Source organism: Cetorhinus maximus, chromosome 18 (genome assembly GCF_964194155.1).
Source record: "Cetorhinus maximus chromosome 18, sCetMax3.hap1.1, whole genome shotgun sequence".
NCBI classification, from domain to species: Eukaryota; Metazoa; Chordata; class Chondrichthyes; order Lamniformes; family Cetorhinidae; genus Cetorhinus; species Cetorhinus maximus.
Window position 1 is genome coordinate 41600434 of NC_135896.1, and position 13467 is coordinate 41613900.

The 13467-nt window shown below is 45.2% G+C and overlaps 1 protein-coding gene across 1 annotated transcript in view; it reads right to left on the reverse strand.

Annotated features, from left to right (window-relative positions):
* Positions 1–2547: 2547 nt before the first annotated feature.
* LOC144693567 (kinesin-like protein KIF28) overlaps positions 2548–13467 on the reverse strand; it is a 65899-nt gene continuing 54979 nt past the window's right edge. The window contains exons 15-16 of the mRNA XM_078563409.1: positions 6933–7067; positions 2548–2722 (exon numbers count right to left, since the gene is read on the reverse strand). Of these exons, the coding sequence (XP_078419535.1) occupies positions 2548–2722; positions 6933–7067 (310 nt within the window). The remainder of the gene's footprint in view (positions 2723–6932; positions 7068–13467) is intronic.

Genomic DNA, 13467 nt, shown 5'->3' on the forward strand with positions numbered 1-13467 from the left:
GAAGCATCCAATATTCAGCAAGGCATAATAATGTCTAGTGTTACCTTGATTTGAGGAGAAGCATCTCAGCTTTTCCAATTTCTTTTGCATTTTGATGTTATCATTTTTTAAGGTTCGGTTTGCATCTCTGAGCTTTTCAGTCTCTTGTTCCAACATTTTGAGTTGCTCAGACAGGTTGAATCTGTGCTCTTCAGAATCCTGAATTTTAGGCCAGCAAAGTGTGTTAAATGCAGAAAGTAGTTCAAAGTTATTTCTGTCTGTTTAAAAGAGGCTGACGCTTTCATCAGAAGGAAATAATGCTTATAATTGTAGACTAAATGCAAATACTACAGATCAGTTCCTGCAGTAAACAGAACAGTTTGACCATTGATGTAAATAAATAGGAATCAACTGCATACTTTAACCTTTCTACTGTTAGATGATCTTATGAAGAACAGATTTAGCATACCAGTGGCACAAATGTCCATTGATTTCTGTAGCATATGTCCAACAGCACGCTACCATCGCTTGCTAGGGGAACATTAGCAAACTCTGTTTCCATTTCTTGGCAACTTTCTGAAAAACACAGTTTGGTTATGTTTCTGGTTCTATATAAGCTTATTTCTCTCATGCTTTTGAGTGTTTGGTTGGATCTGCATTGAGAATCTCTCTCTCTCTGCAGCGAGTAACTCACCTCCTGACTCCTTAAAGCCTATCCACCATCTACAAAGCACAAATCAGGAGTGGGATGGAATGCTCTCCATTTGCCTGGATGAGTGCAGCTCCCACAACACTCAAGAAGCTCAACACAATCCAGGACAAAGCAGCACCCTTGATTGACACTTCTACCACCACCTTCAACATGCACACCCTCCACTGATGCACAATGGTAGCAGTGTGTACCACCTACAAAATGCACTGCAGCAATTCACCAAGACTACTTCGACAGCACCTACCAAATCCACAAGCTCTACCACCTAGAAGTACAAGGGCAGGAGATGCCACCACTTGGAAGTTCCCGTCCAAGCCACACACCACCCTGACTTGGAACTATATCGCTGTTCCTTCACTGTCTCTGGGCCAAAAGCCTGGAAATCCCTTCCTAACAGCACTGTGGGTGTAACTACACCACATGGACTGTAGTGATTCAAGAAGGCACCTCACCACCATCTTCTGAAGGACAATTAGGGATGGGCATTAAATGCTGGCCTAGCCCGCATCCTGTGAAAGAATAAGTTTTAAAAATGCTGAGGAGGGAGAAGAGGAGGGGAGGAGTGAAGGAAAGGAGGGGAGAGAATAGGAGAGAGAGCAAAGGAGAGGTGGGATTGGAGAGGAAGTAGAGTTGAGGAGGTCAGAAAGGAGATGGAGGAGGATAGGAATGAGGAGAGGAGAAACAATATAATTCCAAGTCAGGATAATGTGTGGCTTGGAGGGGAACTTGCAAATGGTGGCATCTCTTGCCCTTGTCCTTCTAGGTGGTAGAGGTCATGGATTTGGAAGGTGTTGTTGAAGTAGCCTTGGTGAGTTGCTGCAGTGCATTTTGTAGATGGGACACACTGCCGCTGTTGTGCGTTGGTGATGGAGAGAGTGCATATTGAAGGTGGTGGGGCAGGAAGAGAGAGAAGAAGAAGAGGAGAGATGAGGGGGAAGTGTGGAGCATTTATTCAGCTTAGTGCAGGTTAGGAAATATTCTTTGCGGGGCTGAGGCTGCGGAATTGGATTGTACAGGTTCCAAAGTAATATTCAAAAGGAAATTAGATAAATACTTGAAGGGAAACGATTTTACAGGGCTATGAGGAAAGAGCAGGAGAATGTGATTAATTGGAAAACTCTACCAAAAGCACCATGGTGGGTCAAAGGTCTTCTTCTATGTTGTATCATTCTAAGCTACTATGACAGTCGAGACAGCCATTAATGAGGCACTCCGTAAGGTTACATAGGAAATGTAAATTTTGAGGAGGAGGCTACAGAAGGATTCATCAAATGGAATACTGCTCTTCCAGCTAATATTATTGTGGCTTATTTAGAATGTAAATCAATAATTTACAGTATCAACTCCAAGTGTAGTTAGTACTGCAAGTTCGTGCTTTAAAGTTTTAGAATGAAAATTTCCATTGACAAAGCCTAACATGGGATTTTTAGATGGAATACTACAATACATTCAATATTCTGATATAATTATGGATGGATTCGACTTTTATCTCTGCTTCAGACACAATTTTCCTTCCTGGAGGGCAGCCACGTACCTTGCTCCTAGATTTCTATAACTGCTGCTCTTGAGCTAGCCCATATGTAATACTTGGAGTGAACCATCTTCCAGTTTTCCCCTCCCATCTTGAAATAAAACGCCTACCCTGTGTTTGGCGCCTTTTCCTCTTGGTGATGCCAAGAACGAGAACTCACAATGAAAGAAACTGCAGCAGCGGACTCAACTGGAGCATCAACATACTCCATCACCGTGCCAACCAATAATGCAGTAGCTTTAAGGATTACGTAATAATGTACACTATTAAGTTGCATTTTTTATTTCAGATTTTCTTCATTTCTGTAACATGTTGGAATCCCATTTCACACACCTTGCAGACCCCACAGTTCCAGTACTACTGCATGGGTTTTCAGATAATTGAGGAAATCTGTGGTAACACGTTGAATTGTGAAACACATTGTGTAATCCAGCAGAAGATTAGCATTATTCCAGACAGCAGGGGTATAGAACATTGCAGGAAGACCATACATCATAAACCTGGACACACAAGAAGCTATTTGTTAACAAAATCATTATAAGTTTGACAAATAAGAGTATGAAACGTTCAATTATGTTAAAATTGGAAAATCTATACTGAATATGGTCAAATCTAATGCTTCAAAAATTGATAATTACTTATAATATTGCTGAGAATTGATATTCATATTGTCAGGTTTACTGGAAATACATAGTACAGAGATTTTACTGATTGTAATGTTGGAGATAAAGTCTATTTAGATGTGGAGAATCTACGATTGCAGATTTTTGTGGTTTTAAATGTCCCTCACAGTCTGATCAATTTTTTTCCCACATTTCAACTATTGGACCCTTGGATACTTGTAACTCCACACTGTGTTGATATAGTTCATATCAGAGCTTCCCCTCAGCAATTTTGCATTTAAATCTGAATAATTAAGTGTTAAATTTTCACAGTCTGTGTAAAGTGGACTCTATTAAGAATGTGCGAATGAGCATGTGCAGAGATTTTTAAAAGCATCAAGATTAGATATTTTGAAATGTTAAGTTTGGCAATACTTTCATGTAATTGGAGTTTCAGTAGGAGCTATCCTATAAGTTCTCTGTCTCAACTGGGTTGCCCCAGTTAGGAAGATACCAACTGGAGGCAATGTGCTTCTCTGCAAGGAAAGAGGGACATTGTGCACATCAGAAAACTTGATGAAGTTGATCTACTCCAAACCAAAATCTACTCTCTACAAAGCTGAAGAGCTGAGAGTGAGCTGTTAGTCTTTAACAAGATTATATCCGGTTTAGCACCACATGAGCTGTCCTGTATCAGTCAACAAAATCCTAGCAACAGTGTTTCAAGCAGCTTCTCTTGTTACTATAACTTTCTTTTAGATAGTATCATTGCATGTAACTTTCTCTTTTCTATGCTGATGGTATAGTATGTTGGCCTTCATTGCAAAGAGGTTTGAGTACAGGAGTAAAGATGTCTTGCCCTTGGTGAGACCGCATCTGGAGTATTGTGTACAGTTTTGGTCTCCTTACCTAAGGAAGGATGTATTTGCCATAGAGGGAGTGCAATGGAGGTTCACTAGCCTAATCCCTGGGATGGTGGGATTGTTTTATGAGGACAGATTGAGAAAACTGGGCCCGTATTCACTAGAGTTTTGAAAAATGAGAGGTGATCTCATTGAAACTTATAGAATTCTTACAAGGCGTGACATGGTAGATGCAGATAGGATGTTCCCCCTGGCTGGTGAGTCTAGAACCAGGGTACACAGTTTCAAAATAAGGGGCAGGCCTTTTAAGACTGAGATGAGGAGGAATTTCTTCATTCAGAGGGTGGTGAATCTTTGGAATTCTCTACCCCAGAGGGCTGTGAAAGATTCGGGATTGAGCATGTTCAAGAAAGAAATCGTGCGACATCTGGATACTAATGATATCAAGGGATATGGGACAGTGGGAAAAATGGCATAAGAGGTAGATGATCAGCCATGATCTGGTTGACTGGCGGAGCAGGCTCGATGGGCTGAATGGCCTGCTCCTGTTCCTTTTTCTTATGTTCAAATGTTTCAACAAAGAACTAACAGGCATTTGATGATCGGGACTGCATGCATTAGCACTATGACAACTCTGTGATGAGGTCCATTTATATTTTCTCCAAGATTAGTGTGTTCCCAACAAATGTCAAAACTGTGAGCCATTTACCTTTCCTTACAGTTGGTTGCAGCTGTACTCTAGGGTTAGATTTTATGGTGCTCTGGCGGTGGGTTTTCAGGTGCGAGGTGCCTGTAAAACACCATGGGCACCATGCCCACCACTTACACACCCACCTCTGCCCCTGCCACAATTTCAAGATGGGGTGCACTGTTAAATGCAGCCTCTGGTGTGCAAAAACAAGTGGGTCACCAGAGTGGCTTCAGCCACTCCTTGGCTATCAGTTCCAAAGGAGATATGGAGATGCTGGGGTGGAGATTTTTGGGGCTTGGTGATTATTATTATTCAATAGCTACAGCTATTGTACCTTGTTCAGTTCTGGATATTTGCACTTCAGGAAGGATGCAATGCCCTTGGAAGGAGTACAGTGCAGTTTTATTAGAAAGGTACCTGGACTTCAAGGATTAAACTAAAGGAGAGATTACACAAACGAGGGTTGTATTCCCGAGAATTTAGAAGGTTAAGGAGTGATTTGATTGAAGTGATCATGATATTAATGGAACAGATCAGGTAAATATGGTGTTAGAGGCAAGGTACTAGCATGGATAGAAGATTGGCTGTCTGGCAGGAGGCAGAGAGTGGGGATAAGGGGGTCCTTCTCAGGATGGTGGCCAGTGACTAGTGGAGTTCCGCAGGGGTCAGTGTTGGGACCACAACTTTTCACTTTATACATTAATGATCTAGATGAAGGAACTGAGGGCATCCTGGCTAAGTTTGCAGATGATACAAAGATAGGTGGAGGGACAGGTAGTATTGAGGAGGCAGGGAGGCTGCAGAAAGATTTGGACAGGTTAGGAGAATGGGCAAAGAAGTGGCAGATGGAATACAACATGGGGAAGTGTGAGGTCATGCACTTTGGTAGGAAGAATAGAGGCATTGACTATTTTCTAAATGGGGAGAGAATTCAGAAATCTGGAGTGCAAAGGGACTTGGGAGTCCTAGTCCAGGATTCTCTTAAGGTTAACTTGCAGGTTGAGTCGGTGGTTAGGAAGGCAAATGCAATGTTGGCATTTATTTCGAGAGGACTGGAATATAAAAGCAGGGATGTGCTGCTGAGGCTTTATAACGCTCTGGTCAGACCGCATTTAGAATATTGTGAGCAATTCTGGGCCCCGTATCTCAGGCAGGATGTGCTGGCCCTGGAGAGGGTCCAGAGGAGGTTCACGAGAATGATCCCAGGAATGAAAGGCTTAATATATGAGGAACGTTTGAGGACTCTGGGTCTATACTCGATGGAGTTTAGAAGGATGAGGGGGGATCTGATTGAAACTTACAGAATACTGAAAGGCCTGGATAGAGTGGACGTGGGGAAGATGTTTCCATTAGTAGGAGAGACTAGGACCTAAGGGCACAGCCTCAGAGTAAAGGGAAGACCTTTTAGAACAGAGATGAGGAGAAACTTCTTTAGCCAGAGAGTAGTGAATCTATGGAATTCATTGCCACAGAAGGCTGTGGAGGCCAGGTCATTGAGTGTATTTAAGACCAAGATAGATAGGTTCTTGATTGGTAAGGGGATCAAAGGTTACAGGGAGAAGGCGGGAGAATGGGGTTGAGAAACTTATCAGCTATGATTGAATGGCGGAGCAGACTCGATGGGCCGAATGGCCTAATTTCTGCTCCTATGTCTTATGGTCTTATGGTCTTAAATAAAGAGAAATGATTTCTGCTAGTTGGAGAATCTAAGACTAGGACGTATAGTCTAGAACCTGCCTCTCAGGAGTGAAGTTAGGAAACATTTCTACATGCAAAGGATGGTAGAAGTTTAGAACTTTCTACTGCAAATGACAATTGCTAGATGACTTCTTAATCTGAGATTCCTACCAAGGATATTAATGGATATGGAAAAAGGCAGCTATATGGAGTTAGGTACTAGATCAACCATGATCTCACTGAATAATGGGGCAGGCTTGAGGGGTTAAATGGGCTACTCCTTCCCTTTGTAGTGCTGAAAAACGTAAAAGCCAAATAAAACTTTCAAAATGGAAAATCTTTGACTTAGCCAATAATGATGCAAATCTCAGAAAATTATTTAAATTTAAAATATGTAAAGAAAATTGGTCTAGCACATTATTTTAAATATGGGAATAAAATGCTGGTAGCTAATAATAAGTAACATATAGCATATTATCAATTATAAATAAGACCAGTAAATCACAAAAGGAAAAAAACAATAAAATCATTAGAAGTATAAAAGATATTTAAGATATCTGTGACTTTCACTGATTCATCTGTGGAAGTCATTCTATTTGGAACTATTACACATTCATGTTGAGTTTACAATGTCTGTTGGCGGCCAGACCTAAATAACTTTTAAATGAAAATGATCAGAGGGAAGCAATGACAAGGTGTCATGAAAGAAGGAACAGGTTTTCAATTTTCTACACTTTTAATGCAATCTCCAGAAGGCCAAGGGAAAACTTACAAAAAGCTTGTGTCTAATTTTAAACTGCTAATTGGATTGAAACCTCAGGTGTTTGAACCATTTGTGCACCCCTCACGTATGGAGATGAAAGCTGGGATTTCTCACCCAATTTGAACTCCTCTGCTGCTGTGTCCTTGGATCCATTTCACTCCTAAACACAGACAAATCTGCATTTGAAAGTCCATGCGTTTTCCCAGCAGGTCACCAGGATCAACAATGACAGACTCCTCTCCCAATGGGCTAAACGGGGAATATACACATTTCAAATTAGTTGCCTTTTCTTCTATAAATGCAGCTTCTCTTGCGTGCTTTTCAAGTTTCACCAGTAGAAAGGAATGGGGTGACTTATAAAGGCTTTTTGGTACAAATTTTGCTTTGAAATCCTGGCTAAAGGAGAATTTTTATGAAGTCTCTAATGTAGCAATGAACATCTCCAAGTATAAATGATCAATTTTGCAACCAAAAATAAATTATCCTCAAATGTAGGGTACTAAATTGCAAGAAATATAAGTGACACAAGGATTGTGAGTGCATAGAATTATATAGAATGTACAGCGTAGAAATAGACTATTTAGCTCAATAGGCCTAAGTCAGTGTACATGACCCTCCTCCTACCTGCCTCTACATGTAAACCTCTACATGTAAACCTATCAGCATAACCTACTAATCCAACCTTAATTAAATTGCTTGATGTCTTACATTAGTTTTTTTTACCTGAAACTCTTGCACAATGGCTCCCTCACAATGTTGTTAAATGTATCCCACTACCTTAAATTTTCTGCTTTTCCTAGGTCTTGCAGGGACACATGCTTGGGTAAATTTTGCAATCCTTATGCTGCTAGCGGGGCCTCATGTGCAACAAGTGTGAATCTGAAAACGTTGAGTTTCTGATTCACATTGTATGTGAGATCTTGTTGGTGTCGCAGAGTCTGGCATTATTTACTGTTCAATGTCCAATAACAAGTACCTTTCAGCTCATTTAGAACATTAGGCTCATTCCAGAAAAAAGGGGCCCAATTTAAACTCACTCAAAACTCATTCGCTAACAAAGAGTTAAAATCAGGCCCACAATTGGGTAAGAAATACTGCTGAAGCCTTGCTCGATTAACTTATTGAGGGGTACTCATTGGGCAGAATTTTACATTCAACATGCGGGCACAGGCCCGACACGCCAGAACATAAAATAACGCGTGATGACATCGGGCGTGCATCCCAACGTCACCGCGCACCCTCGCGATATTTCACTAGGCGGGCACGCAATGATGACAGAGGCGCGCCTGCCATTAATTAACAGGCCCTTGAGGCACCAATTGTCTTTGATTTTACGCAGCCCATGCGATTTTCAGGGCGTTGCATGGGCGCAATGGGCAGGCCGCATTTTCAAAAATCTCATCCATGGGCAGGATAAGAGGGGTGAGTGGGCTCGCCAATGTGAGTTGTTAGTACTTTAGCTTATAACTTAGTGCTGCTTGCTTGTGTGAACAGGGCAACTTCAGTTCACTTCATAGCCGCTTTGACAGAAAGAACAGGCTTCTGTTCAGGACACCGGAGGAGTCATAACACTTGGGGCCTTCCAGGTATCAGACAGCCTTCCCTTACCCTGGGAATGGGGATTGTGGTCTCCGCTGGAGGCACCTCCTCTGAGAAGGAAGAGAGGGCCAGAAGGGGGAGGAGGCCAGGTGTCCCTATTCAGCCTCCAGGGGAGCGACCTGTGGGAGGACAGGCGCAGGCACAAGGGGTGCAGGGCCAACAGGAAGTCCAAGGTGGAAGGGGCCACAGAAGACGCCACTATCCTGCTGCCAGGGTTTACAGGCGGCGATGCAGCTACCTCAATATGTCTGAGGTGCAATGCCGAAGGAGGTTCCGCCTCTCAAGGGAGACCGTGGCCTCCATCTGTCAGATGATCGGCCCTGAGATCAGCTCCAACTGTGTGGGCAGACACCCCATGCCAGTGGTGCTGAAGGTCACAGTGACCCTCAACCTCTATGCCTCCGGCTCTTTCCAGGTGTCAGTAGGTGATCTTTATGGAGTCTCCCGATCAGCTGTCCACAGTTGTGTCAGGCTGGTGACAGACGCTCTGTTCAGGCGTGCATTGATTTTCATTCACTACTGCATGGACGAGGCTAGCCAGGAAGAGTGAGCTAGAGGCTTTGCAGTGATTGCTGGGTTCCCCCGCATCCAGGGTTCAATCGATTCCACACAAGCGGCCATCAAGGCGCCAGCGGGTGAGCCGGGTGCCTTCGTCAACAGGTAGGGCTTCCACTTCATGAATGTGCAGATAGTGTGAGATCACAGGGTGCAGATTCTGCAAGTCTGTGCAAGGTACCCTGGCAGCTCCCATGATGCTTACATCCTGAGACACTCCCAGATGCTGGGGCTCTTCAGTGCTCCAGCCTGGCTGGATGGATGGCTGCTGGGTGACAAGGGCTACCCCTTCAAAAGGTAGTTCATAACGCCTCTCCGCCATCCAAGAACAGAGGCCGAGCAGTGGTACAGTCGGAGCCATGGCACCACAAGGGTGGTGGTAGAGAGAACCATCTGTCTTCTCAAGATGCGCTTCTGATGCCTGGACCGTTCGGCAGCGCACTCCAGTACCCCCCAGAACGTGTGTCACTGATAGTGGTTGCATGCTGCACTCTCCATAATCTGGCACTGGAAAGGCGGGACGCAGTGGAGGAAGAAGATGTTGACACAGCTGCTCTGGCAGCAGATGATGAGTCCAATAGTGAGTCCAAGCACGCTCAGGAGAACGCTGAGGGGGTAGACGCTGACCAGAGCAACCTCCAGGGAAGCAGGGACACCCAGGAGGCTTTGATCCAACGCTCCTTCTGCTAGCCTACTAAAGATGAACCATCACCACATGCCAGGACTGCAGGCTCCATACTCGATACCTGACAGGAACATTTGCTTGGTGAACAACATGCACTATGTGCCATTTCAATAAAGTTCAATGACAAACAAGTCAATCATAACATCATGGGTTACCCTGCACCTGCAGAACTAATGAAGCACCCAGAGGCTTGTTGAACACAAACACATTTTATGGTGTGGTGCCTGGCATACATAAAACAAATTAAAGGGAAAGGTGTTCTCTATCACACCTACTAATAATTAATGTAAAAGTGGGGGAAAGAAATATCACCAGTGATAAGCCCGTGTTGTACTTAAGGTGCTATAAGTTTTCGCTTGTGGGTGCTACGTCTAGGTGCACCTCCCCTCACTGGCACCGGCATTGGAGACAGCCTGCTCACTCTGCTGTCCTGTTGGCCTTGATGACCTTTGTGGGCGTCCTCTGGCCCGTGGACCTGTGTTGGCCCCACCTGGGAGGGAGCGGCCAGTTCCACAGCTGGCATCTCCCCAGTTGCCACAGCCTCATTGGATGCCAAGGTCACTGAAGAGGGGCGGAGGAGCTGCTGCCCTCACCCGGAGCGCCCTGAGAGGAGCTCACAGCGACGACAAGCAGCTCGTGCGCTAATGTCAGGTCGCTTTGGACCCTCCCTGCTCACCATTGATGGATGGGCATCCAGCTGGGATACTGGGTGCCCAATCCATCTCACACACTGGCACTGACCACCTGAGGTAATTGCCGGTGTGTGGGCTTGCAGGTCTGAACGCATCCCCAGGAAGCCCTGATTCAGCTCCTGCAGCAGCTTCTCCATGAGAGTTGCCACTCTCTCCATGGAGGAGGCATTGCGCTAGGCCATGAGGGTCATTGCATTGCTCATGCTCCACATGGACTCCTCCACAATGGAGACCATGGTCTCATGTATCTCTGCCAGATCCTCCCGCACACCCTACTGGACTTCCAGCATTTGCTGCCTCAGGGATTACTCCAGAGGCCCATCATCAGCCACCAACTGAGCATGTTCCTGGTCCTCTGCTGGCATCCTGGGTGCTCTCTGCCTCCGCCTACATCTCAAGTGAATGTTAAGTGGCCTCACCGCTGTGCACCGAGATACTATCCGATGATTTAATGCCCACCGAGGTGCTGGTATCTGTGCTAGTGCCTGCCTGGCTGAGAGGGTGTGATGCTGGTGCGTTTCTATCGTCTGTGTCCTCTGGGGTTAGCAGTGGGCCTTCAGGCTCCTGACCCCGATGGGCTTCTGGTGAGCCTGAAAGGAAGAACAAGGACGTGTCATTAGTTGAAGTCGTTACACTGTTACTGAGCATGCCTGGCACCCGGATCAGGCTGCCCTCGTCTTTCCATTATCAATGGGGATTCCATGTTCAAGGCTCACATAATATAGAGACAACAGTGGAATGGTAGCTATTACAGACATTCTGACCTCAGTGCACGGCACTCTTACCTCCCTGTGGCACCCCAACTTCACTGCGGCCGGTTGGCCTCGGCAAATGGCGCCTCTCCAGCTCCAGGGCCTCGTGCTCGTATCTGGTCAAGATTAGAAGGTGGGCCGATCCTCCGCCAGTCCACAACCTTTCAGTATCATTGTGGGATATCATCTCCTGAAAGGAGAGAGGAGCATTGATTAGTCCACCCTGTACCTGCATTGCCATTGCAGCCTGGCCAATCCCACCTGAGGAATACCTCGCAGGTCTCAGCTGATTCATGATCCTGGAGCTGCAAGGCACTCATTCCAAGCAGCCAGGGCTCAACCGCTTGCCCAGATGCTGCCTTATTGAAATTTGCTACTCACACTCTAAGAACTCTGAGGTCCAGGGGGTGGGGAGTGGGCAGGAGGTGGGGGTGCTCCTAACTGCTGTGCTAAGTGACCCATGCCAACACGGTACTCACCCTTCCCGATCGCAGGAGATCATTGAAGTGCTTATGGCACAGGACCCATATGCGCCTCACCACATCATGGGAGCTCACCCTGGATGCCACCTCCTCCCAGGCATTTTCGGTGAGGTGGGGAAGCCTCCTCCTCTCATCCCTGGGGACGAGTATATCCCGGCGTGCTGCCACCTCCTCCAGGAGGGCAGCGAGACACTCGTCGGAAAGACGTGGAGCCAACTGCCCCGCCGACCTGCCCTCCTGCCTGCCGTGTTCAGCACTGAGGTGCTCCATACTGGGAGTCCTCCAAGTCACTGGCAGCCTTGGCATGGCTGCCGCAGCTGCTTTTGAATTGGCCGCCAGGTCGCCATTGGACCCGGTGGACATTGAGCTCCCGCCCCCGCCTGCCCCTTTTCACTGTTGCCGGAGTCACATATTATGCTGGGCGGGCCTTAATTGGCCCACCCGTGTAAAATGGCGGTGTGGAGCTGATCGCTGCCCGCTCCTGCCGAGTCCCCCTGACCAATGTAAAATGCTGGCCATTATCCTCAGTACAATCTATGGTTAGTTTGTGGTAAGCATGGCTGTATTACTGAGTAAAATTAACTGTATTAAAATATTCTCAAGTTTTGTTTTCTTGAATTTTGTTGAAGCTCAATATTAAAAGCAAAAATTGAAAGTACAAGTGAGAACATGAGACCAGGGAGTAAAGTTCAAAAGTAAAATTAATTTTCCAGTTACTCTTACAATGATCATGAACATTTATGAAGATTTCAACAACTACAGATCGCTATCAAGTTAATGGTTATTTTAGTGGGAGTAAACATTTTACTGTGTTGCTAGCATGGCTGCATCATCCATCATGTCTACTACAGCTACAGTAATAAATATTTATATTTTATTAGTGTTCTTACGTAACTAGAGTCTTACGTAACTCTGTTCTCCAGTTCATTTTGAAACGCAAGTCAGACCCAAAAGGCTGTCAGAACTAGACAGAATTAAGGTTATATTTATGGGGAAAATAAATCAGAACTTGACAAAATTCAAATCTATTTACCCTTTCGAGAATACAATAACAGTAGACCTGCTATGGGACAAAACATTTCTTAGCGCCTGCACAATGCCATTTTATCTTTTGAAGCCAATGGTACCACATATCAGTCACTGGGAAATGTGGTTATTTTTCATTTTTATTATTTCTGTTTAGCAACTATATCAATTGTTTCTGGCAATCCACTGCTGCATATATATCCAAGTTCTAAGCTATTCTATTGACATGTATCTTTTCTTGACAATGTAAAGTACTCATACGTGGTTGCCTGATAAGGGTGGTAATGGGGAAAGTATGATCAGAATTGTAGCCGTGCCCCCCCCACCGCCCCTCCCCGCCGGAAATAGGTTCACAGGAAGGGGGCGTAAAATCGACGGAAGCGCTATGCGGGAGTCAAGATGTTATTTATTCCTGCCTCCACTAGAATTTTGCCAGCAAGTGGGGTGGAGGTAGGTGTTCACCTACTCTTAGGTCAATTATGGCCTTTAAATGGCCAATTAATCACCATTTAAGAGCTGCCTCTCGCCGCCACTGGTATTTCACCAGTAGTGAGGGAGGCCCATGCCATGTGGTGAGGCTGCACCCTGTAAACCCTGGCTGGGGCTGGGGACTGGGGGGTGGCCTACTGTTTGGGCACCCATTCCGCAGTGGAGGCCCCCCCCAAAATTAATAGGTATTTGGAGGATCCAAAGTTATTCAAACAGATTAAACCTCTATCATGTCTATGTATCCTAAGGCGAGTGCCATAGGAAGGAAGTAGTCAATAGTTATGTCAATTCCTGATAAATCAATGTTTTTTCCATGACTATTCCACATTATATTCTATCAGAAAGAGAAAATCTTCCAATCTTAAGTGC